General features: G+C 38.9%; 1 protein-coding gene and 1 long non-coding RNA gene across 2 annotated transcripts in view; both read right to left on the bottom strand.

The window, feature by feature from the left end:
- LOC141760516 (uncharacterized) overlaps positions 1–24292 on the bottom strand; it is a 113534-nt gene that overhangs the window by 24165 nt on the left and 65077 nt on the right. The window contains exons 7-10 of the mRNA XM_074623376.1: positions 15604–15887; positions 14684–14712; positions 13025–13262; positions 1075–1212 (exon numbers count right to left, since the gene is read on the bottom strand). Of these exons, the coding sequence (XP_074479477.1) occupies positions 1075–1212; positions 13025–13262; positions 14684–14712; positions 15604–15887 (689 nt within the window). The remainder of the gene's footprint in view (positions 1–1074; positions 1213–13024; positions 13263–14683; positions 14713–15603; positions 15888–24292) is intronic.
- On the bottom strand, positions 4698–5778 carry LOC141760818 (uncharacterized). The gene is made up of 3 exons (XR_012592456.1): positions 5585–5778; positions 5004–5328; positions 4698–4923 (listed from the first exon to the last, which is right to left on the bottom strand). It is a non-coding gene; the product is annotated as an uncharacterized LOC141760818 (long non-coding RNA).

Genomic DNA, 24292 nt, shown 5'->3' with positions numbered 1-24292 from the left:
AAAAAAAACAATCCACATAAAAAACTAAGGTTCACAAATATATTTCTGACACACACAAAAATATGTCTTGTTTTAAAAAAATGTAATAGAAATCCACAAATATATGTACTTAAAAGTATTTGATCAAAAACACATTTGGATGTTGTTACATTTATAAACAAACTGCTGTCATGTGTGAACTTCACTGTGTTCATCTGTGTGGGTTTTATGAGATTCCTGACGTGCACGACCCACAAATGCATTTTTTTCAACAGGAAATCATCCGTAGCCAATCAGATGCGCTGGCTAACGCTAGCTAACATTAGCTATGTGTTTGTTTAGCCCAGGGGTCAGAAAGCTTTACTATCAAAAGAGACATTTTAGGCAAAAAAAAAATTGCGTCATGCAGGGCTCAACATCGGACATTTTTTGGATATTTTCGGGACATTTGTCGGACATTTTTCTGACTGTTTTTTCTGAAATCTTTCCACATTTTTTCGAAGTTTTCTCAGACTATTTTTTTAAAATAAATTTTTTGGACAATTTTTGACTTTTGTTCTGAATTCTTTCAACATTTTTTGGACATTTTTTCAGAATGTTTTTCAGACTTGTTTTGGACATCTTTTTTTTTGACATTTTTCGATTATTTTCGGAAATTTTTCAGATACGATAACGTTTCCTGTCCGTGACAGAGTTAGCATGCAGCTTTAGCTCTGCTCTGTCTAGCTCTGCTTTTCCTGTCAATGTGTGAAACCCAAAGTGTTTCCATCCTTTACTGGATGTGTAGTGTTTACCACGCTGGATTTAACATGGGAGGGTGCAGGTCGTATCCACGACGACCCTCCAACATTTTAGACTCTCTGAGGTTTGTTTTGGTTGACGGATACGGAACGGATATGACGTCACGTTACTCAGACTACCACAATAAAAGCGGTAACTTCCTTCTACCTCTGCATAGACTCAGATGAAGCAGATAGATCCATTCCCCCCCCCCCAGCTGCCACCTCAGTAGATATTGATGAACAGTTGGAGCTGTTTTCTCCTCTTCTTGGTGTCGTTATGAAGCCATGAAGTCATGAAGTCATGAACACTGACCTGAACATCGGTGGGATCGGAGGACGAGCCTGCTGCTGGTCTTCTGGGGACCTTGTTGCTCCGCTGGTCCGGGTTCTGCTGCTCCTCCTCCGGCTCGCTCTTGTAGTGCTCCTGGTCCTGGTCCAGGTCCTGGTCCTGGTCTCTGTTTCAGAAAGTGTGATGAGTGTTTTATTTCCTCATTGGTTCAGTCCGTATGGAAGGTTTACTGTGTGTCAGATATCAGTTTGTTACTCTGGACTGTCTAAAGTGACTCTTTTATGTGCCGTCAGTCATTTCTTTGAACATTCAGATATCACACAGCATCAAGTGTCTCTCAGCTCAGAACCAAACCTCTGCATGTCCTTCTTCTTTATAACACTGTGACTGTGAACACAGACAGCTGTCAGTCTGTTAGAGCAGCTTAATGTAATGTAGACTAAAGTCTAATACAGTCACATTAAAGCTGAATAACTCTATTTAATGTAATGTAGACTTCAGTCTAATACAGTCACATTAAAGCTGAATAAATCTATTTAATGTACTGTAGACTACAGTCTAATACAGTCACATTAAAGCTGAATAAATCTATTTAATGTACTGTAGACTACAGTCTAATACAGTCACACTAAAGCTGAATAACTCTATTTAATGTACTGTAGACTACAGTCTAATAGTCACACTAAAGCTGAATAACTCTATGTAATGTACTGTAGACTACAGTCTAATACAGTCACACTAAAGCTGAATAACTCTATTTAATGTAATGTAGACTACAGTCTAATACAGTCACATTAAAGCTGAATAACTATTTAATGTAATGTAGACTACAGTCTAATACAGTCACATTAAAGCTGAATAACTATGTAATGTAATGTAGACTACAGTCTAATACAGTCACACTAAAGCTGAATAACTCTATTTAATGTACTGTAGACTAGTCTAATACAGTCACACTAAAGCTGAATAACTATGTAATGTACTGTAGACTACAGTCTAATACAGTCACACTAAAGCTGAATAACTCTATTTAATGTAATGTAGACTACAGTCTAATACAGTCACATTAAAGCTGAATAACTATGTAATGTAATGTAGACTACAGTCTAATACAGTCACATTAAAGCTGAATAACTATGTAATGTACTGTAGACTACAGTCTAATACAGTCACACTAAAGCTGAATAACTCTATTTAATGTAATGTAGACTACAGTCTAATACAGTCACATTAAAGCTGAATAACTATGTAATGTAATGTAGACTACAGTCTAATACAGTCACATTAAAGCTGAATAACTATGTAATGTAATGTAGACTACAGTCTAATACAGTCACATTAAAGCTGAATAACTCTATGTAATGTAATGTAGACTACAGTCTAATACAGTCACATTAAAGCTGAATAAACCTATTTAATGTAGACTACAGTCTAATACTGTCACATTAAAGCTGAATAACTCTATTTAATGTAATGTAGACTACAGTCTAATACAGTCACATTAAAGCTGAATAACTCTATTTAATGTAATGTAGACTACAGTCTAATACAGTCACATTAAAGCTGAATAACTCTATTTAATGTAATGTAGACTACAGTCTAATACAGTCACACTAAAGCTGAATAACTCTATTTAATGTACTGTAGACTACAGTCTAATACAGTCACATTAAAGCTGAATAACTCTATTTAATGTAATGTAGACTACAGTCTAATACAGTCACATTAAAGCTGAATAAATCTATGTAATGTAATGTAGACTACAGTCTAATACAGTCACACTAAAGCTGAATAACTATTTAATGTACTGTAGACTACAGTCTAATACAGTCACATTAAAGCTGAATAACTCTATTTAATGTAATGTAGACTACAGTCTAATACAGTCACATTAAAGCTGAATAAATCTATGTAATGTAATGTAGACTACAGTCTAATACAGTCACATTAAAGCTGACTAAATCTATGTAATGTAATGTAGACTACAGTCTATCACACAGTCAGCGTATCCGTGCATTACCATCTCTACGTGGATCCAGATGGAGGCTGTGTCTCTTGGTTACCTGTTGCCATGGTGAATCGTAGTATCGGAGCTCCATTGATGATGAAGGCTGTTTTCATCCTCACATTTGATGGAACAAACTCTGATCAGCTGTTCTGGAGCCGAAACCTTTTCCATCTCAGAGTTTGTTAAAGCTGCTTTCTGAACCGGGCTCCTGGTGCTGCTCCTGGTGCTGGTCCTGGTGCTGGTGCTGGTGCTGGTGCTGGTCCTGGTGCTGGTGCTGGTGCTGGTGCTGGTCCTGGTGCTGGTGCTGGTCCTGGTGCTGGTCCTGGTCCTGGTCTGTTCAATCAGAGAACAGGAGCACACATTAGAGAGAGCTAATGCTAACGCTAGCAGTGAGCCACACAGCAGCAGAAGCTAACAGGCTAACTAGCTGTTAGCTTGTTAGCATGGAGCTAACTAGCTGTTAGCTTGTTAGCATGGAGCTAACTAGCTGTTAGCTAGTTAGCATGGAGCTAACTAGCTGTTAGCTTGTTAGCATGGAGCTAACTCTCTGTTAGCCTTTTAGCATGGAGCTAACTCTCTGTTAGCTTGTTAGCATGGAGCTAACTAGCTGTTAGCTTGTTAGCATGGAGCTAACTAGCTGTTAGCTTGTTAGCATGGAGCTAACTAGCTGTTAGCTTGTTAGCATGGAGCTAACTAGCTGTTAGCTTGTTAGCATGGAGCTAACTCTCTGTTAGCTTGTTAGCATGGAGCTAACTAGCTGTTAGCTTGTTAGCATGGAGCTAACTAGCTGTTAGCTAGTTAGCATGGAGCTAACTAGCTGTTAGCTTGTTAGCATGGAGCTAACTCTCTGTTAGCCTTTTAGCATGGAGCTAACTCTCTGTTAGCTTGTTAGCATGGAGCTAACTAGCTGTTAGCTTGTTAGCATGGAGCTAACTAGCTGTTAGCTTGTTAGCATGGAGCTAACTAGCTGTTAGCTTGTTAGCATGGAGCTAACTAGCTGTTAGCTTGTTAGCATGGAGCTAACTCTCTGTTAGCTTGTTAGCATGGAGCTAACTCTCTGTTTTCAGGTTTAACTCGGTTCATATTCTTCTTCTCTTCTTCTCCTCTTGGACTTCCGGCTCAGAGGAAGCTTGTTAGTGTTTACCTGAGTTGTTTGCTGGTTCACCTGCAGCTCGAGCTCCAAACGGATCAAAGATCTTCAGCTAACAACAACAACTCTCCCGCCATCAGCCCGACAACCACACTTCCGGTTACAAGTACTTCCGGTCTGGTTTTTCAGTTTAAAGTGACAGAAAGTCTCCACCTGGAGGTCAGGAGGGAAACTACAGCTACATGGTTTATATAATGTATTATATTATATTATGACCTATTTGTCATAAGCCAGACTACTGAAGTATATATATGTAGTTGATTTTCTATAAACTTTAATCTTTGGACTGTTAGTGGTTGGTAAAGTCAAATAATACGACATCAGAGGTAAAATCATTGCTTTCCCGTCGGGTCAGTGTTACAGGAACTCTTAGCCTGACAGTTAGCCTTTTAACAAACAAATACCAACATCTATAAGCCACTGAGGGGCGGACGGGAGAACTTGTTTGGACGCGTGCTCTAAAAACAAACCAATGTCCAGTTCGCTGTGTAACGTTGGATCACTTCCATTTATTTACAGTTTCACATCTCACCATCATGTTCTTCCCCTGCAGTCATATATTAACTGTCATCCACAGATTAAAGTGAAACAACCTGCATTAAGGCACCGACACAGAACAGTAACTAATGAATGAGGGATGTTTCATGGAGATATCTATTACATTTTTAAAATTACTACTTTATAATATCATGACTTTATTCTCGTAATATTACGACTTTTTTTCTCTAAATCTCAGATTTATATTTTTTCCTCAATGTGGCCCTAATACTCCGTCGTACCGTCGTACCGTCGTACCGTCGTACCGTCGTACCATAGACCTACAACAATGATAAATAAAAATGAAAATGTAAACGAAAAAACAGTTATTCATTTCCACTAATGTCTTTTATAGATCCACAGGGAGCCACTGGAGAGGAGCTGAAGAGGCGCAGGTTGCTGACCCCTGGACTAAACCATACAACAAATTAAAATATTGAACAATTGGATGACATCATAGTTAAATCCCTTCATTTTAATAATTATACTGTAACACACAGCGGTGACATCAACATACTGCTTATCCAATCCCTGCCGCTTTCACTACGCTGTGGCGTCTCCATGGTGACGTCTGGTGTCTTTCCTGTGGATGTGAAAAAAATTAAAAAATATATATAAAAATATATATATAAAAATATATATACTGTACGTATAAATACTTAATTTTATTTTTTTATATTTTTTGATTTAATAAAAAAATGAAAAATAAATATATATATATATAATTATATATATATTTATTTTTATCTATATTTATTTTTATATATTTATTTTTTAAAAAATTTTATAAAAAAATTATAAAATAAATGTATATATATATATATATTTTTTTTTTTTACCTGTTAGAGTGTATATCTCTGTATACGAGTCCCAGGACGACGGTGGACATCAGGTAAGGAGCTCCCACCACCAGGTGACACACCAGTCTGGATATAGACAGGAGGCGTGCTGCTGCAGGAGCACCAGGACCTGCTGGTGGTGAAACAACCAGATCCATAAATACTGTATCTGATATGAACGTCAAACATGAGGCGGCATGTGGAGCATCTGGCCTCATGACCTGCGGGCTGTATAACATTCAACAGCTTATTAGACGTGTGTTTCCGGAGCTCACCTCCCGTCACGTTTCAACAAAACTACTTAGTTAGGTTTAGGCAACAAAACTACTTAGTTAGGATTAGGCAACAAAACTACTTAGTTAGGTTTAGGCAACAAAACTACTTAGGTTTAAGCAACAAAACTACTTAGTTAGGTTTAGGCAACAAAACTACTTAGTTAGGTTTAGGCAACAAAACTACTTAGTTAGGATTAGGCAACAAAACTACTTAGGTTTAAGCAACAAAACTACTTAGTTAGGTTTAGGCAACAAAACTACTTAGTTAGGTTTAGGCAACAAAACTACTTAGTTAGGATTAGGCAACAAAACTACTTAGTTAGGTTTAGGCAACAAAACTACTTAGGTTTAAGCAACAAAACTACTTAGTTAGGTTTAGGCAACAAAACTACTTAGTTAGGTTTAGGCAACAAAAACTACTTAGTTAGGTTTAGGCAACAAAACTACTTAGGTTTAAGCAACAAAACTACTTAGTTAGGTTTAGGCAACAAAACTACTTAGTTAGGTTTAGGCAACAAAACTACTTAGTTAGGTTTAGGCAACAAAAACTACTTAGTTAGGATTAGGCAACAAAACTACTTAGTTAGGTTTAGGCAACAAAACTACTTAGTTAGGGGGACTTCCGGTGGCGCTACAACAAGATGGACGTGTAGTGGTGAGCTCCTCAAAGTCGGTTTCTAAAAGTACCTTCTATCAATATAAAATAGCATTAAAACCATTCTCAAGGATGAAAGGAGGGAAATCGCAGAGGAGGCATAAGACTGACAAAAAAATGAATAAAACACAAGAAAACTGTGTGGCCGAGTTCGCTGACCAGAATGACGACGAAGAGGCAACGGCAGAAGAAGCTAACACAACAGCTAGCCACAATGCGCTACTACAGGGCCTGACAGCAGTACTCTCCAAAGAGCTGAAAGACTTTAAACAAGATATGAGACTGGACCTTGGTGAATTCAAAATCGACGTCAAGAAAACTATGAAAGAAGATTTGACAGAGTTTAAAGACGGAGTTATGCGTGAGCTACAGAGTCAGAATGCTAACATTGCGGAGGCGCAGACCTGGAATCAGCCTGCCTGGAGATGAAAGACGCGCTGCTGTCGGTGGTGAAACAGAACAAACTAGTGGATCTGGAGAAATAACCTCCGTATTTATGGAGTACCTGAAGATAAAGAGGGGAGATCAGTTGCTGAGTTTGTGAGTGAGTTGTTTAAAAGTCACCTCGCACTACCCGAGGGAGCTGAGCTCCAGATTCAGCGGGCTCACAGGGCTCCGGTCCCGAAACCGGCGGCGACCGCCACTCAACTTTCTACAGTTTCACATTAAAGAGCTGATCATTCAGAAAGCCTGGCAGCAGAGAATTGAACTTGACGGCAAACGACTTTACTTTGACAACGACTACGCAGCGGACATCATGGAAAGACGCAAGGCATACGGGCCAGTTAAAGCAGCACTGAAGGAGAAGGGGATCCGGTACCAGACGCCCTACACGAAGATACGAGTGCACTGGGACTCCGGACTGCGGATCTATGAGAGTGCAGAAGATGCAGTCCGGGATCTGAATCAACGTGGAGTCAAGGTGACGGTGACAGCGAGGAGGAACACCGGGAGGATCATAGAGGAGCGTCTGAACGAGCTGTTGCCATGGAAACGATCCAACGCAACTGGCGGTGCAGCGCAGCGTGCGAGAGAGAGAGAGAGGCTCACGGAGTACATGCGAAGCCCACAAAGTTAGAACAGAGAGACTAAAGAGATAAGTGTGGTTCAAACAATTATAAACATGACAGAATCGAACTAAGATTCCTATATGACAGAGTCTGGGAATACATCTTGTTTTGAAAGAGGCACCTATTGAGATAAAGGTATAATTTAAGTTATTACGAATATTATTATTATTATTATTATTATTATTATTATTATTATTACCAATTAAACTCAAACATTACTTTCAGCTTGAACTGGGCTCTACAGCCCTTATTAACACAATAGACATTTTAAGATTGTGCCTCTTAATAATTTCAGTACAAGGATAAAGATAACAACTAGCTGTTGTTTTTCTTTCTTTTATTTAATTTTGTTATGGTCTACATTACTTGAAGAAAAATGCGAACTCTGGGCCACATATTCTAAAAGTCTTATGACTTAATTCAATAAGTTTGTGAAACCGATGGAGGGAGTGTTGTATGCGCTGAATGTTGGACACTTCTAGTATAAGTGGAATACCAGTTTGTGGATTTTTTCCCACTACTAGGGAGGGCCCCCTCAGTAATGAGGTATGTTACCCTCCTCCCACCAACAGGGAACTCAAGGGATGGCAGAGTACATCCTTTGCTTTTGAAGTCACAAAGTTCTGTGTTCAGTTGACGTTCATAAGTTCATATATTTTTTTTATGTATGTTATTTTTTTTATGTTTGGGTTTGGATTGCAACATGACTCCATAAATAGAAATGATAGAGCATAATATTAAGATATTGTCGTTGAATGTGAATGGTCTGAATAACCCAGTTAAACGTCGGAAAGTAATGACCAAATTAAGGAAAGACAAAGCACAGATTATATACTTACAGGAGACACATTTGTCTAGGCAGGAAAATGAGAAGCTTAAGAGGTTTGGCTATACAAATACATTCTATAGTTCATTTCAACATGGTTGTAGAAGAGGCGTGGCCATTCTCATCCCTAACTCTGTGAAATTTGAATGTTCTAAAGAAATTAGTGATAAGGAGGGCAGATATATTATTGTGAAAGGAAAACTGGAAAACGAAGAAGTGACATTGGTCAATGTTTATGCCCCACCAAACAGTGAAAAACATTTCTTTAAAAACCTGTTTGATAACATTATTTTGGAAATGGAAGGAATATTAATTTGTGGGGGTGACTTTAATATCGTGATGAATAGTAAGCTAGATACAACAAACAACAAGAAAAATGCCAACCATGTTTCAAAAATGATCAAGACAATATTTAAAGAATTTGGTATAGTGGATATTTGGAGAGAACTGCACCCCTCTAAAAGGGACTATACACATTTTTCAGCACCTAACAAAAGCTATGCTAGAATTGATTATTTTTTCATGAATAAAAAAGATCTATACAGAGTAGGAGAATGTGAAATTGAAGGAGCGGACGTATCAGATCACTGTTCAATTTATCTCAAAGTAAAATTAAAATCACAGGAGAAAAAAACATTATGGAGATTAAATGTAGGATTATTAAATAATAAATCAATTGTCGAGGAGATCAAACAAGAGATTATAACATATAAAAATGAAAATGATAATGGAGAGGTTAACCCCGCTATTTTGTGGGACGCTCTCAAAGCAGTCATGAGAGGGAAGCTTATTGCCAGGACAGCATCTATCAAAAAAGCTAGAGAAGAAGCCTTTAAGAGGGAAAAGGAAAAACTGCAGGAAATTGAACAACAACATAAATCTACACGAGACTCCACACTACTACCAAAAATTAAAGAGATCAGGGATAATATAGATAAATTATTAACCACAGAGATAGAAAAGAAAACAAGATTTCTAAAACAATCCTACTGTGAGGTGGGGCCTAGAGCAACCAAATTGTTAGCAAAAAGACTGAAAAAACAACAGGTGGATAGGTCAATTCATAAGATAAGGGATACCCTAACAAATCAGATGGCCTATGAACCAAAAGAGATTGAAATTATCTTTAGGAACTACTATGAGAGTTTGTATAGCCAGCCCCCGTCTGCTAACATTGACCAAATGAGAGCTTTTCTAGAGACACTGGACTTACCATCAATTGGGGAGGATCAGAATGACCTTTTGACTTCACCCATTACAAGAACAGAAATCAAGAAAGCCATGAGCAGACTAAAAACAAATAAGTCCCCTGGCAGTGACGGCCTACCAACTGAGTGGTATAAAACATTCAGTGAACAACTTATACCACTACTCGAGTCCTCTTTCAATTATACACTTGAACATGGTGAACTCCCACCATCCTGGAAGGAAGCTGTTATATCAGTGATTCCTAAGGGGAAGAACAGTGAGACCTGCTCTGGTTACAGACCCATATCAGTATTAAACATAGATTATAAACTCTACACCTCAATTATTGCAAAAAGATATGAACATTTCATGAATGACATTATAGATGAAGACCAGACAGGATTTATTAAAGGGCGCCAAACCCAAGATAACATAAGAAGAACCCTACACATCATTGAACATGTCAAAGACAAAAATATTAGTGCAGTCTTAATAAGTCTTGATGCAGAAAAGGCATTTGACAGTGTAAACTGGGCATTTCTGTATCAGGTACTTGAGAAATTTGGACTAAATGATAAGGCCATTCGATGTATTAAAACTCTTTACCAAAATCCGACGGCAAGGATAAAAATAAATGGCAGTCTGACTGATAGTATAGTATTAGAACGGTCCACCAGGCAGGGATGTTGTCTTTCCCCAACGTTATTCGCAATTTTTATAGAACCCCTTGCACAAGCAATTAGGCAGAATAGAGACCTTAAAGGGATAAAGGTTGGAAATGAAGAACACATCATTGGGCTCTTTGCGGATGATGTGATCTGTTATTTAGAGGACCCTGACACATGCCTCCCTATATTAACCAATCAACTTGAGGTATTCGGCTTCTACTCTGGATACAAATTAAATTTAGCAAAAACACAGATTTTAACAATTAATTATTACCCATCCGAAACTATACGGCATAAATATAACTTGAATTGGAGTTCTAAAAAAATGACTTATCTCGGCGTTACATTAACACGAGGAACTGAGAAATTATATAAAGCCAACTATATCAAAGTGGATCAGGACATTAGGAATGATATTGAGAGGTGGGCTGTCCTCCCACTGGACTTCAGTTCACGAATAGATACCATCAAAATGAATATACTCCCACGACTCCTCTACTTATTTCAGTCATTACCAATTGAAATTCCTGAGAAACAATTTAGAACCTGGGATAAAGTTATTTCAAGATTTATATGGAATGGTCAAAGGCCAAGAGTCCGATTTGAGATATTACAGATTGGGAAACATAAAGGGGGTATGGCGTTGCCAAACCTTAGGGAATATTTCAATGCAGCACAAATTAGACCAATAATCTATTGGTGTGCCAAGGATTATGAAGCAAAATGGAAAAATTTAGAGAGATATGTACAAGGAAGAGAAATTCAGAGCCTTATTGGGGACAGAGATGTAGCAAAGGATTTACTTGACCAGGTAGATACTATTACTCGATTTACATTAGAATTTTGGTTTAAATTGGTACGGAAATATGGATTAGAGAAGGAGCTCAGATTACTTCGATGGATAGCCTATGACAGAAATTTTATCCCTGGCACTCTTGACCAGAGATTCAAACAATAGATTCCAATTGGTGTAACAGCATTATGTACAGTAATAAAAGATGGGAATGTTATGAGTTTTCAGGAACTGAAACAAAACTATTCATTGAGCAACCAGGACCATTTTAGATATCTGCAATTAAGGGACTTTTATGACAGAGACATAAAGCACAATGTCAATTTAGATAAAAATGGGATAGTAAGAACCATAATTGGAGTTTATAATTCAAAAAAATATAGGATAATATCTACATTATATCAGTGCCTAATGGAGAGAAGGGGAAATACAACATTGTATGTAAAGCTGAAATGGGAAAAAGAATTAGGTGTCACTATCACAGAAGATGAATGGTTACATATCTGGAGAACACAACAGTCCACAACATCTTCACGTACATGGAGAGAACACTGTTGGAAGAATGTAATTCGATTTTTTATAACACCCCAAATCACAAATAAATACGTGTCTGTAGCACAACCTTGCTGGAGAAGATGTGGGGCCATGAATGTAGACCATTCACATATATTTTGGCTTTGTCCTGAAGTTGCACAATTTTGGGGAAATGTTCATAAGGTTATCTGCAAAATTTTGGGCTATGATATACCCAAGTCATGTTTGGTACTATATTTCGGCAATATGACTGGAAATACTGTGTTAAGAGAAGACAGATACCTGTTGAAAGTGTTGTTGGCGGCCTGTAAGAAGGCCATTACGAAGAGATGGTGTAAGGCAGAACCACCTACGCAAGATGAATGGCTGAAAATTGTGAATGAAATATATGATATGGAACTGTTAACCCATAGGATAAGAACACAAGAGGAGCAATGTCGAGAGAAGTGGGAGAAATGGACAATGTTTACATGTCAACGACAGGACGAGGAAATTAACCATTGAATATGTCATAGTAATAAGAAAACTTTGTAGAGACAGGGCAATCTATATCCTTTCATGTTTTTTGTTCTGTTTTATTGTTCTATGTGTGTGTTGTCTTTCTGTCATGGAAAAGCAATAAAAACAAAGTATCAAAAAAAAAAACTACTTAGTTAGGATTAGGCAACAAAAACTACTTAGTCAGGATTAGGCAACAAAAACTACTTAGTAAGGTTTAGGCAACAAAACTACTTAGTTAGGTTTAAGCAACAAAACTACTTAGTTAGGATTAGGCAACAAAACTACTTAGTTAGGTTTAAGCAACAAAACTACTTAGTTAGGTTTAGGAAAAGATCGACTTGATTAGGTTTAGGCAACAAAACTACTTAGTTAGGTTTAGGCAACAAAACTAATTAGTAAGGATTAGGCAACAAAGCTACTTAGTTAGGTTGAGGCAACAAAACTACTTAGTTAGGTTTAAGCAACAAAACTACTTAGTTAGGATTAGGCAACAAAACTACTTAGTTAGGTTTAGGCAACAAAACTACTTAGTTAGGTTTAGGCAACACAACTACTTAGTTAGGATTAGGCAACAAAACTACTTAGTTAGGTTTAAGCAACAAAACTACTTAGTTAGGTTTAAGCAACAAAACTACTTAGTTAGGTTTAGGCAACAAAACTACTTAGTTAGGATTAGGCAACAAAGCTACTTAGTTAGGTTGAGGCAACAAAACTATTTAGTTAGGTTTAGGAAAAGATCGACTTGATTAGGTTTAGGCAACAAAACTACTTAGTTAGGTTTAGGCAACAAAACTAATTAGTAAGGATTAGGCAACAAAGCTACTTAGGGTATTGTTTGAAGACATTCTTGATAAACTGTGTTTAATCTTTCTATTTCCTGTCTTGTTGTATACATACATGCATTATTTCCTACTTCCTCTCACCTCTCACAGTGAGCCAGCTCTCCGTTGACGCCCCGACGCCGGTGATCACGCACATGTAGAGGCCTTGATCAGACTTGGACACCGCAGGGAGGCTCATCTGCGCCGTGACGGCTGCTCCGACAGGAGATCTGTCCTTCATGAAGATGCTGGCTCGCAGGTTTGAAGAGTTGCTTCGAGTTGTGCAACGCAGAGTCACAGATCGTCCCTCCGTCACAGGAAACACGGGACTCTCCAGGATCACGTTACTGTCTTTGATACGCAAAAGAATTAAGAAAGGTGATGAAGGAGAAAAAGCATCCACGGATTGTGGATCTTAGTCTCCTTGTTTTGTTAAATATGTCCCCTAGAGCAGGAGTCAGCAACCTTTACTATCAAAAGAGCCATTTTAGGCACAAAAATAAATAAGAATAATGATCTGTCTGGAGCCGCAAAACATGTGATCATTGTGATGAAGGTAACAGTTTATAGTCTAAGTATATAGTATATAAGTCTAATGCAGTGAGGGCCAAAGAGACAATGTACTACGGAGTATTAGGACCACATTGAGGGAAAACACATCTGAGATTTACAGAATAAAGTCATAACTTTACGTGAAAAAGCCGTAATGTTATGAGAATAAAATCTTAACTTTGAGAGAAAAAGTTGTTATATTACGAGAATAAAATCAAAACTTGTTTCAAATATTTTTTATTAAGAAGCATGTGCATGTCAGTGATACAAACTGTGGGGTGTTTATCATGCCTCATTTTTTATATACATCAACAAAAACAGACAAAACTAGAAACTAAGGGCAAACAACATGGAGACAAGCAAATACAAAAAACATACGTCATGAAAGGAAAACAAAAAGCACAGACACCCTAAGGCAAACAAATCAGGGAGACATTGGCGACATACAGTATATACATAAACAGCTGTAACCCTCCCATCCCTGAGCAGTGCTACCTCGGGTACTAAAGACTATGTGTCTATTGCGTCTTAATTGTCTGTCCCTCCTATAGAGGAGATCATCGGTCTCCAAGTCTTTTCAAATACCTCCAGTCTGTCATTAAGGGTGTATCGGATTCTTTCTAGGTGGAGGGGATCAGTCAGTGTTGTTATCCAGGATTTAAATGTTGGCCCGTCTTTCCCTTTCCAGAACAACAGAATCAGTTCCTTTGCACAAAGGAGGGAGTTTTACTCTGAGGAAAATGTATCCTGGTGTTTCCCATCAGCTGTTTTAATAAAGTAGCGTTAACGTGTAATTTGACATTAAAAAAGATTTTAGGGTTAATTTGTCTATTTTTCTTTTTTACATTTGGTCAAGATTTTTACTATAAGCTCCTTTAATTCATCGTTTTATTGAATCCACGACTTTTACTAATTAAACACATGAATAGTACGTCGCCATCTTGGTTTTTAGTCGTCTCCATCTTGGTTTTTGGCCGTCGCCATCTTGGTTTTTAGTCGTCTCCATCTTGGTTTTTGGCCGTCGCCATCTTGGTTTTCAACAGTCGCCATCTTGGTTTTTGGCCGTCGCCATCTTGGTTTTTGGCCGTCGCCATCTTGGTTTTCAACAGTCGCCATCTTGGTTTTTTGGCCGTCGCCATTTTGTTGTTTGGCAGACGACATTTTGTTTTTGGGCGGCCTCCATCTTGGTTTTTAGTGCTAGATTCTGAGGTTTCACCTCTTGTTGTTCCGAATCACATCTTCAGACTAGAACAGAAAGGCAAAGAGCAGGAACACAGCCGCGTGGTTTCTCAGATAGGAGGTCATTTTAAAGTGTCGGTCTGCCCGCGCAGAAGATGCATCCTGGCACAATCATGGAGGACGCAGAGTCAGTCTTCAGCTCCTGAAAGCTCATTCTTTTAATAAAGATTGTTACAATTCAATCGTTAGATGATTTCTAATTTTGTATTTTTGATAAGGAAACATGCAGAATGGCACTAAACATGACGTTGGTGTTATCAAAGATGGTGGAATTGTTTTAATGGAACACTTCCTGGCTTAAAGGCAGTGGAATAAAAGTCTAACTAAAGCAAACACACACATATAATAATACACTACATTAATTGTCTTTGGACAAATCCAAACTACATTTTAGTAAAGATCAGTCTTTAGCGGCCTGTGGGAGAAAAGGGATCTTCTCATCACATGACGCTAGTCCAGCAGTCACATGATAACAGTGGTTGTATTCGGTGGGGGGGATGGTAACCCCTGTCTCTGTTCATAGATGGTCTCTGGTGTCGGATGTGAATGTCCTCCTTGATTTTTCTCCAGCTGTCGACTCGTGGATGGATTATCGAACGGGTCTACGGGTCACAGGCCCGGGGGGTCGACTACAGTCAACAGTTTCTGGTCTTTACCAAACAATTCATCCAGAAAATACTCAGCAGATTAATGGATGGTAAAGAATTAAATATATAAAAGGAAGAAAGTATGTAGTCGTAGCCACGACAACACACATGCTGTTTAGAACATGAAGTTACTGTTGGTCAGACTTCAATGTGGAGAGAAGCTCAGAATATAACAACACAGCTATCAGGGCATGGGGAGGAGGCAGGAGGAAACAGCTAGCTAGGCTCTGAAACATGTTCACAACGATGCAGTGTGAATGCGTTGGTGGACTTTAAGGGAACTATCCTGAGAAAACGTTTTACCACATTGGTCACACCAGTACGGTTTCTCTCCAGTGTGAATGCGTTGATGTGTTTTCAGGTGACCTGATTGAGTGAAAGCTGCTCCACATTCATCACAGCTGTAGGGTTTCTCTCCAGTGTGACTGCGTTGGTGGTTTTTAAGGGAACTATGCCGAGAAAAGGTTTTACCACATTGATCACACGAGTACGGTTTCTCTCCAGTGTGAATGCGTTGATGTATTTTCAAGTTACCTGATTTAGTGAAAGCTGCTCCACATTCATCACAGCTGTAGGGTTTCTCTCCAGTGTGAATGCGTTGATGTATTTTCAGGTAACCTGACTGAGTGAAAGCTGCTCCACATTCATCACAGCTGTAGGGTTTCTCTCCAGTGTGAATGCGTTGATGTATTTTCAGGTTAACTGATGTAGTGAACGCTGCTCCACATTCATCACAGCTGTAGGGTTTCTCTCCAGTGTGAATGCGTTGGTGGATTTTAAGGGAACTATGCCGAGAAAAGGTTTTACCACATTGATCACACGGGTACGGTTTCTCTCCAGTGTGAATGCGTTGGTGGAGTTTCAGGTGATCTGATGCTGTGAAAGCTGCTCCACATTCATCACAGCTGTAGGGTTTCTCTCCAGTGTGAATGCGTTGATGTATTTTGAGGGTACTCTGAAAAGTGAAAGTTTTCTCACATTCATCACAGCTGTGTAGTTTCTCTCCAGTGTGAACTCTCAGATGTATCAGTCCCTTTCTTCCTCTCCTTTTCTATAGCAACAGACAGAGAGAGAGAGAGAGAGAGAGAGAGAGAGAGAGAGAGAAAGAGAGAGAGAGAGAGAGAGTCAGTGAGATGCCATGGTGGAGCGACCTATCTAGAACCATAAAGAACATTAAAACATGTCAGTGGAACATAACCCACAATGTTCCAGTCTGACTAATGCACTACCACCTGTGACAACCAACCATGGTCCCTCTGTAGACATTTGATTGGTCACCACAGACGCCCCCTTGACATTTATTAATTCTCACAATTATGAATTGTCCCGCATGCTAACGTACGGCACACTAACGTACAGCACACTAACGTACAGCATACTAATTAATATTAATTTCAAGTATTTCAGGAAGAAGAGGACTCTTTAATATATATAAGGCCTCAACTAACAGAGAAAATGAACCTGCAGATGACCTTCTGGCCTTTTGGAACAGCTGCTGAGCGTCCAACGGCGTCCATCGCAGCCAACATCGCACTGCTGATCCTGACACGTGTCAGCGGGATGGAGCACTCCTTCAACACCTGTAAAATAACAATACAGAAAGAATATTGTTGACACTTTGTCTTGTGAAAAAAGGGCAATTAATAAACATATAATCAGTAAACATATAATCAATAAACATACAATCAATAAACATATAATCAATATACATTAGGGCTGCACAATTATTTATCATTATTATTAAAAAACTTGACAAATCTCCCTTTAAGGTGCATTTTGAAGTAATAAAAATGTGAGATTAATTTGTGATTAATTGAGATTAACTATGGACAATCATGCAGTTAATTTATTAATTATCAGGCGACATCCCCATTATGGAGTTGCATTATGGGAAATGTAAAACCCAGTATAGTTGAAGATTAACCCATACCACGCACTAAGTCAGTCATTCATTCAAACAAGAAACACATTGAGGTAGAGACCTCATTTCCTGTATAGCCGAGTAAAAAAGTATGCATTCATACTGTGATTCATACACAAAACTGTTGAACTCTTTCATTTTAAAACTCATGTATAGTTATTACAGATAGAAGTATTTTGATGTCCTTATTGTATTTCTTCTATTCTATAGTTGTGTCTTGGCTTTACCAGCACAGTGCATGCTTCTGTTTTTTTTATTTCTCTGTTTATTGTTATGCACCAAAAACAATAAGGCTAATTCCTTGTATGTGTAAACCTGATTCTGATTTCTGCTATTCTCTCTCTGTTAGCTGCTTTTTATGGGCTCAGATCAGTCTCAATATTAATGAATGCACACAGAAGGAGTCACACATGTATCTGGTGATTTATATATAAATGACTCTCTCCACAAAAATATTTTTCAATGCACACAAACACAGTTATCGTTATATATAAATGTAAAAAAAACAATCCACATAAAAAACTAAGGTTCACAAATATATTTCTGACACACACAAAAATATGTCTTGTTTTAAATAAATGTAATAGAAATCCACAAATATATGTACTTAAAAGTATTTGATCAAAAACACATTTGGATGTTGTTACATTTATAAACAAACTGCTGTCATGTGTGAACTTCACTGTGTTCATCTGTGTGGGTTTTATGAGATTCCCGACGTGCACGACCCACAAATGCATTTTTTTCAACAGGAAATCATCCGTAGCCAATCAGATGCGCTGGCTAACGCTAGCTAACATTAGCTATGTGTTTGTTTAGCCCAGGGGTCAGAAAGCTTTACTATCAAAAGAGACATTTTAGGCAAAAAAAAAAATTGCGTCATGCAGGGCTCAACATCGGACATTTTTTGGATATTTTCAGGACATTTGTCGGACATTTTTCTGACCGTTTTTTCTGAAATCTTTCCACATTTTTTCGAAGTTTTCTCAGACAATTTTTTAAAAATACATTTTTTGGACAATTTTTGACTTTTGTTCTGAATTCTTTCAACATTTTTTTGACATTTTTTCAGAATGTTTTTCAGACTTGTTTTGGACATTTTTTCGGACATCTTTTTTTTTGACATTTTTTGATTATTTTCGGAAATTTTTCAGATACGATAACGTTTCCTGTCCGTGACAGAGTTAGCATGCAGCTTTAGCTCTGCTCTGTCTAGCTCTGCTTTTCCTGTCAATGTGTGAAACCCAAAGTGTTTCCATCCTTTACTGGATGTGTAGTGTTTACCACGCTGGATTTAACATGGAAGGGTGCAGGTCGTATCCACGACGACCCTCCAACGTTTTACACTCTCTGAGGTTTGTTTTGGTTGACGGATACGGAACGGATATGACGTCACGTTACTCAGACTACCACAATAAAAGCGGTAACTTCTTTCTACCTCCACAGACTCAGATGAAGCAGATAGATCCATTCTGCCCACCCCCCCCCCGCCACCTCAGTAGATATTGATGAACAGTTGGAGCTGTTTTCTCCTCTTCTTGGTGTCGTTATGAAGCCATGAAGTCATGAACACTGACCTGAACATCGGTGGGATCAGAGGACGAGCCTGCTGCTGGTCTTCTGGGGACCTTGTTGCTCCGCTGGTCCGGGTTCTGCTGCTCCTCCTCCGGCTCGCTCTTGTAGTGCTCCTGGTCCAGGTCCTGGTCTCTGTTTCAGAAAGTGTGATGAGTGTTTTATTTCCTCATTGGTTCAGTCCGTATGGAAGGTTTACTGTGTGTCAGATATCAGTTTGTTACTCTGGACTGTCTAAAGTGACTCTTTTATGTGCCGTCAGTCATTTCTTTGAACATTCAGATATCACACAGCATCAAGTGTCTCTCAGCTCAGAACCAAACCTCTGCATGTCCTTCTTCTTTATAACACTGTGACTGTGAACACAGACAGCTGTCAGTCTGTTAGAGCAGCTTAATGTAATGTAGACTAGTCTAATACAGTCACACTAAAGCTGAATAAATCTATTTAATGTAATGTAGACTACAGTCTAATAGTCACATTAAAGCTGAATAAATCTATTTAATGTACTGTAGACTACAGTCTAATACAGTCACATTAAAGCTGAATAACTCTATTTAATGTAATGTAGACTACAGTCTAATACAGTCACACTAAAGCTGAATAACTCTATTTAATGTAATGTAGACTAGTCTAATACAGTCACATTAAAGCTGAATAAATCTATTTAATGTACTGTAGACTACAGTCTAATACAGTCACACTAAAGCTGAATAACTCTATTTAATGTAATGTAGACTAGTCTAATACAGTCACATTAAAGCTGAATAAATCTATTTAATGTACTGTAGACTACAGTCTAATACAGTCACACTAAAGCTGAATAACTCTATTTAATGTAATGTAGACTAGTCTAATACAGTCACATTAAAGCTGAATAAATCTATTTAATGTAATGTAGACTACAGTCTAATAGTCACATTAAAGCTGAATAAATCTATTTAATGTACTGTAGACTACAGTCTAATACAGTCACATTAAAGCTGAATAAATCTATTTAATGTACTGTAGACTACAGTCTAATACAGTCACACTAAAGCTGAATAACTCTATTTAATGTAATGTAGACTAGTCTAATACAGTCACATTAAAGCTGAATAAATCTATTTAATGTAATGTAGACTACAGTCTAATACAGTCACACTAAAGCTGAATAACTCTATTTAATGTAATGTAGACTAGTCTAATACAGTCACATTAAAGCTGAATAAATCTATTTAATGTACTGTAGACTACAGTCTAATACAGTCACACTAAAGCTGAATAACTCTATTTAATGTAATGTAGACTAGTCTAATACAGTCACATTAAAGCTGAATAAATCTATTTAATGTACTGTAGACTACAGTCTAATACAGTCACACTAAAGCTGAATAACTCTATTTAATGTAATGTAGACTAGTCTAATACAGTCACATTAAAGCTGAATAAATCTATTTAATGTAATGTAGACTACAGTCTAATAGTCACATTAAAGCTGAATAAATCTATTTAATGTACTGTAGACTACAGTCTAATACAGTCACATTAAAGCTGAATAAATCTATTTAATGTACTGTAGACTACAGTCTAATACAGTCACACTAAAGCTGAATAACTCTATTTAATGTAATGTAGACTAGTCTAATACAGTCACATTAAAGCTGAATAAATCTATTTAATGTACTGTAGACTACAGTCTAATACAGTCACATTAAAGCTGAATAACTCTATTTAATGTAATGTAGACTACAGTCTAATACAGTCACACTAAAGCTGAATAACTCTATTTAATGTAATGTAGACTACAGTCTAATACAGTCACATTAAAGCTGAATAACTCTATTTAATGTAATGTAGACTACAGTCTAATACAGTCACATTAAAGCTGAATAACTCTATTTAATGTAATGTAGACTACAGTCTAATACAGTCACATTAAAGCTGAATAACTCTATTTAATGTAATGTAGACTACAGTCTAATACAGTCACATTAAAGCTGAATAAATCTATTTAATGTAATGTAGACTACAGTCTAATACAGTCACATTAAAGCTGAATAAATCTATTTAATGTAATGTAGACTACAGTCTAATACAGTCACATTAAAGCTGAATAACTCTATTTAATGTAATGTAGACTACAGTCTAATACAGTCACACTAAAGCTGAATAACTCTATTTAATGTAATGTAGACTTCAGTCTATCACACAGTCAGCGTATCCGTGCATTACCATCTCTAAGTGGATCCAGATGGAGGCTGTGCCTCTTAGTTACCTGTTGCCATGGTGAATCGTAGTATCGGAGCTCCATTGATGATGAAGGCTGTTTTCATCCTCACATTTGATGGAACAAACTCTGATCAGCTGTTCTGGAGCCGAAACCTTTTCCATCTCAGAGTTTGTTAAAGCTGCTTTCTGAACCGGACTCCTGGTGCTGGTCCTGGTCCTGGTGCTGGTGCTGGTCCTGGTCCTGGTGCTGGTCCTGGTCCTGGTGCTGGTGCTGGTGCTGGTCCTGGTCCTGGTCCTGGTCCTGGTGCTGGTGCTGGTCCTGGTGCTGGTCCTGGTGCTGGTCCTGGTCCTGGTCCTGGTCTGTTCAATTAGAGAACAGGAGCACACATTAGAGCGAGCTAATGCTAACGCTAGCAGTGAGCCACACAGCAGCAGAAGCTAACAGGCTAACTAGCTGTTAGCTTGTTAGCATGGAGCTAACTAGCTGTTAGCTTGTTAGCATGGAGCTAACTCTCTGTTAGCTTGTTAGCATGGAGCTAACTAGCTGTTAGCTTGTTAGCATGGAGCTAACTAGCTGTCAGCTTGTTAGCATGGAGCTAACTCTCTGTTTTCGGGTTTAACTCGGTTCATATTCTTCTTCACTTCTTCTCCTCTTGGACTTCCGGCTCAGAGGAAGCTTGTTAGTGTTTACCTGAGTTGTTTGCTGGTTCACCTGCAGCTCGAGCTCCAAACGGATCAAAGATCTTCAGCTAACAACAACAACTCTCCCGCCATCAGCCCGACAACCACACTTCCGGTTACAAGTACTTCCGGTCTGGTTTTTCAGTTTAAAGTGACAGAAAGTCTCCACCTGGAAGTCAGGAGGGAAACTACAGCTACATGGTTTATATAATGTATATATATATATATATATATATTATTATTATTATATTATGACCAATTATATATATATATATATATATATATATTTATTATACTATAACCTATTTATAGATGTATATATTTATTATATTATGACCTATTTGTCATAAGCCAGACTACTGAAGTATATATATGTAGTTGATTTTCTATAAACTTTAATCTTTGGACTGATAGTGGTTGGTAAAGTCAAATAATACGACATCAGAGGTAAAATCATTGCTTTCCCGTCGGGTCAGTGTTACAGGAACTCTTAGCCTGACAGTTAGCCTTTTAACAAACAAATACCAACATCTATAAGCCACTGAGGGGCGGACGGGAGAACTTGTTTGGACGCGTGCTCTAAAAACAAACCAATGTCCAGTTCGCTGTGTAACGTTGGATCACTTCCATTTATTTACAGTTTCACATCTCACTATCATGTTCTTCCCCTCACGAGTCTGACGATACTAACGACTCAAGAGTCTGACGACTCAAGAGTCTGACGATACTAACGACTCACGGGTCTGACGATACTAACGATTCACGAGACTAACGACTCGAGTCTGACGATACTAACGTCTCACGGGTCTGACGATACTAACGACTCACGGGGCTGACGATAGCGTCATGACAACAGACCTGACAGAGCATGAATTCAGACTTTTTACTGATCAGCATCATGATGTAGTTATTTCAGCATCATCTATTTATTGATATTAAATCACAGAACAATCTGTTTATTTTGGGTTCATACCGGCAGTAGAGACGTGTGGCTTGCTAGAGACAGCGAATGCAGATCGAATGATGTCATGATCCACGTTTGGTCTTCCACAACATGCTTCTGTAGTCGCCGCTCTCTGCCAGCAGAGGGCAGCATATTGACAACGTAACTCTGTTCTATCCAGCAGCTCGACATCACAGCGTAAAGGAGGAGGGAGGAGGAGGAGGAGGAGGAGGAGACATTCAGGAGTCCAAATGATGTTCTGTGAAGTGTGCCGAGCTCTGCACGCGTCGACCAGCATGTTGATCAAACACTCCTGGAGTCACGTGGACGATCCGGAGAGGCTTTGTGGACTATGCGGAGAACATTTAGAGTCTGCGGACGAGCTGAGGGCTCATCTTCAGAGTCACCAGAAGACACACAGCTGTAACATCTGCGGAAAGTCTTTCCTCTCCATCGCCGGCCTCAACGGACACGTCGCCCGGCACAACGTCCGCTCAAATGTCTTCGCTGAGGAATCACAAGTGGGTCCGTGCAGAGCAGAGGCCGCACAAATGTGATTATTTTTGTGTCAAAAACTGGGTTCACAGGTCGTATACCGACACGTGTGGAGTCCCAGAAACGGACTTAGTGTGTGAAATCTGCAGCGATACGCGAGATACCGCAGCAAAGAGAAACTGAACGGTTCTCCTGCAAGTCGGTCCTGTTGACTCAAACGAGGGTCCATGATGGGGAGAAACCCTACAAGTGCTCTGTCTGTGACACAATGTGACGAGACACATGAAGACCCACCAGGACGGATCAGAGTCGAGGACCAGAAGTGATCTTAGTCTCCTTGTTTTGTTAAATATGTCCCCTAGAGCAGGAGTCAGCAACCTTTACTATCAAAAGAGCCATTTTAGGCACAAAAATAAATAATAATAATGATCACATACTTGATCTAATCTGCTGCACTGGTATCACCCCTCATAACCTCACTAATGCTGACCTCCCCATCTCTGACCACAAAGTCATCCTGTTTGAAATCTACGCCCCCCTATCCAAAATAAAAGAGCAACGGACCATCTCCTTCAGAAACATCAAGCATATCAACCCCACAGATCTCATCACCCTTATTAACTCCTCCCCCAGTCCTCCCCCATCCTCCTCCCCTGCTGAACTGGTGAATCACTACAACAACTGTCTCTCCTCTTCCCTGGATACCCTGGCTCCCGTGAAAACCCGCACAGTCTCCTTCACCCACACCGCTCCCTGGTACACCCCTGACCTCCGCCATCTCAAAACCACCGGCCGTCAACTAGAGCGGTTATACAAAAAGACTGGACTTTCAGTGCACATCCAACTCTACACAGAACACCTCCACCGTTACAAGAACGCTCTCTCCACCGCCAAATCCTCCTACTACTCCAACCTCATCAGTACCGGTCAAGGTAACACCAGAACCCTCTTCTCAACAGTAAACCACCTTCTTCAGCCTCCGAGAACCCTCCCCCAAAATACCTCCACTGATCACTGCACTGCCTTTCTGGAATTCTTTGAAAACAAAATCAACACCATCCACCAACAGCTGGCCTCATCCTGCACCTCCCCATGTGACCCACCCTGGATGGTTAC

The sequence above is a fragment of the Sebastes fasciatus genome, chromosome 22 (assembly GCF_043250625.1).
Source record: "Sebastes fasciatus isolate fSebFas1 chromosome 22, fSebFas1.pri, whole genome shotgun sequence".
Classification (NCBI taxonomy): domain Eukaryota; kingdom Metazoa; phylum Chordata; class Actinopteri; order Perciformes; family Sebastidae; genus Sebastes; species Sebastes fasciatus.
The sequence above is the reverse complement of the archived record's forward strand: the minus strand, read 5'-3'. Positions and strand labels throughout refer to the sequence as shown.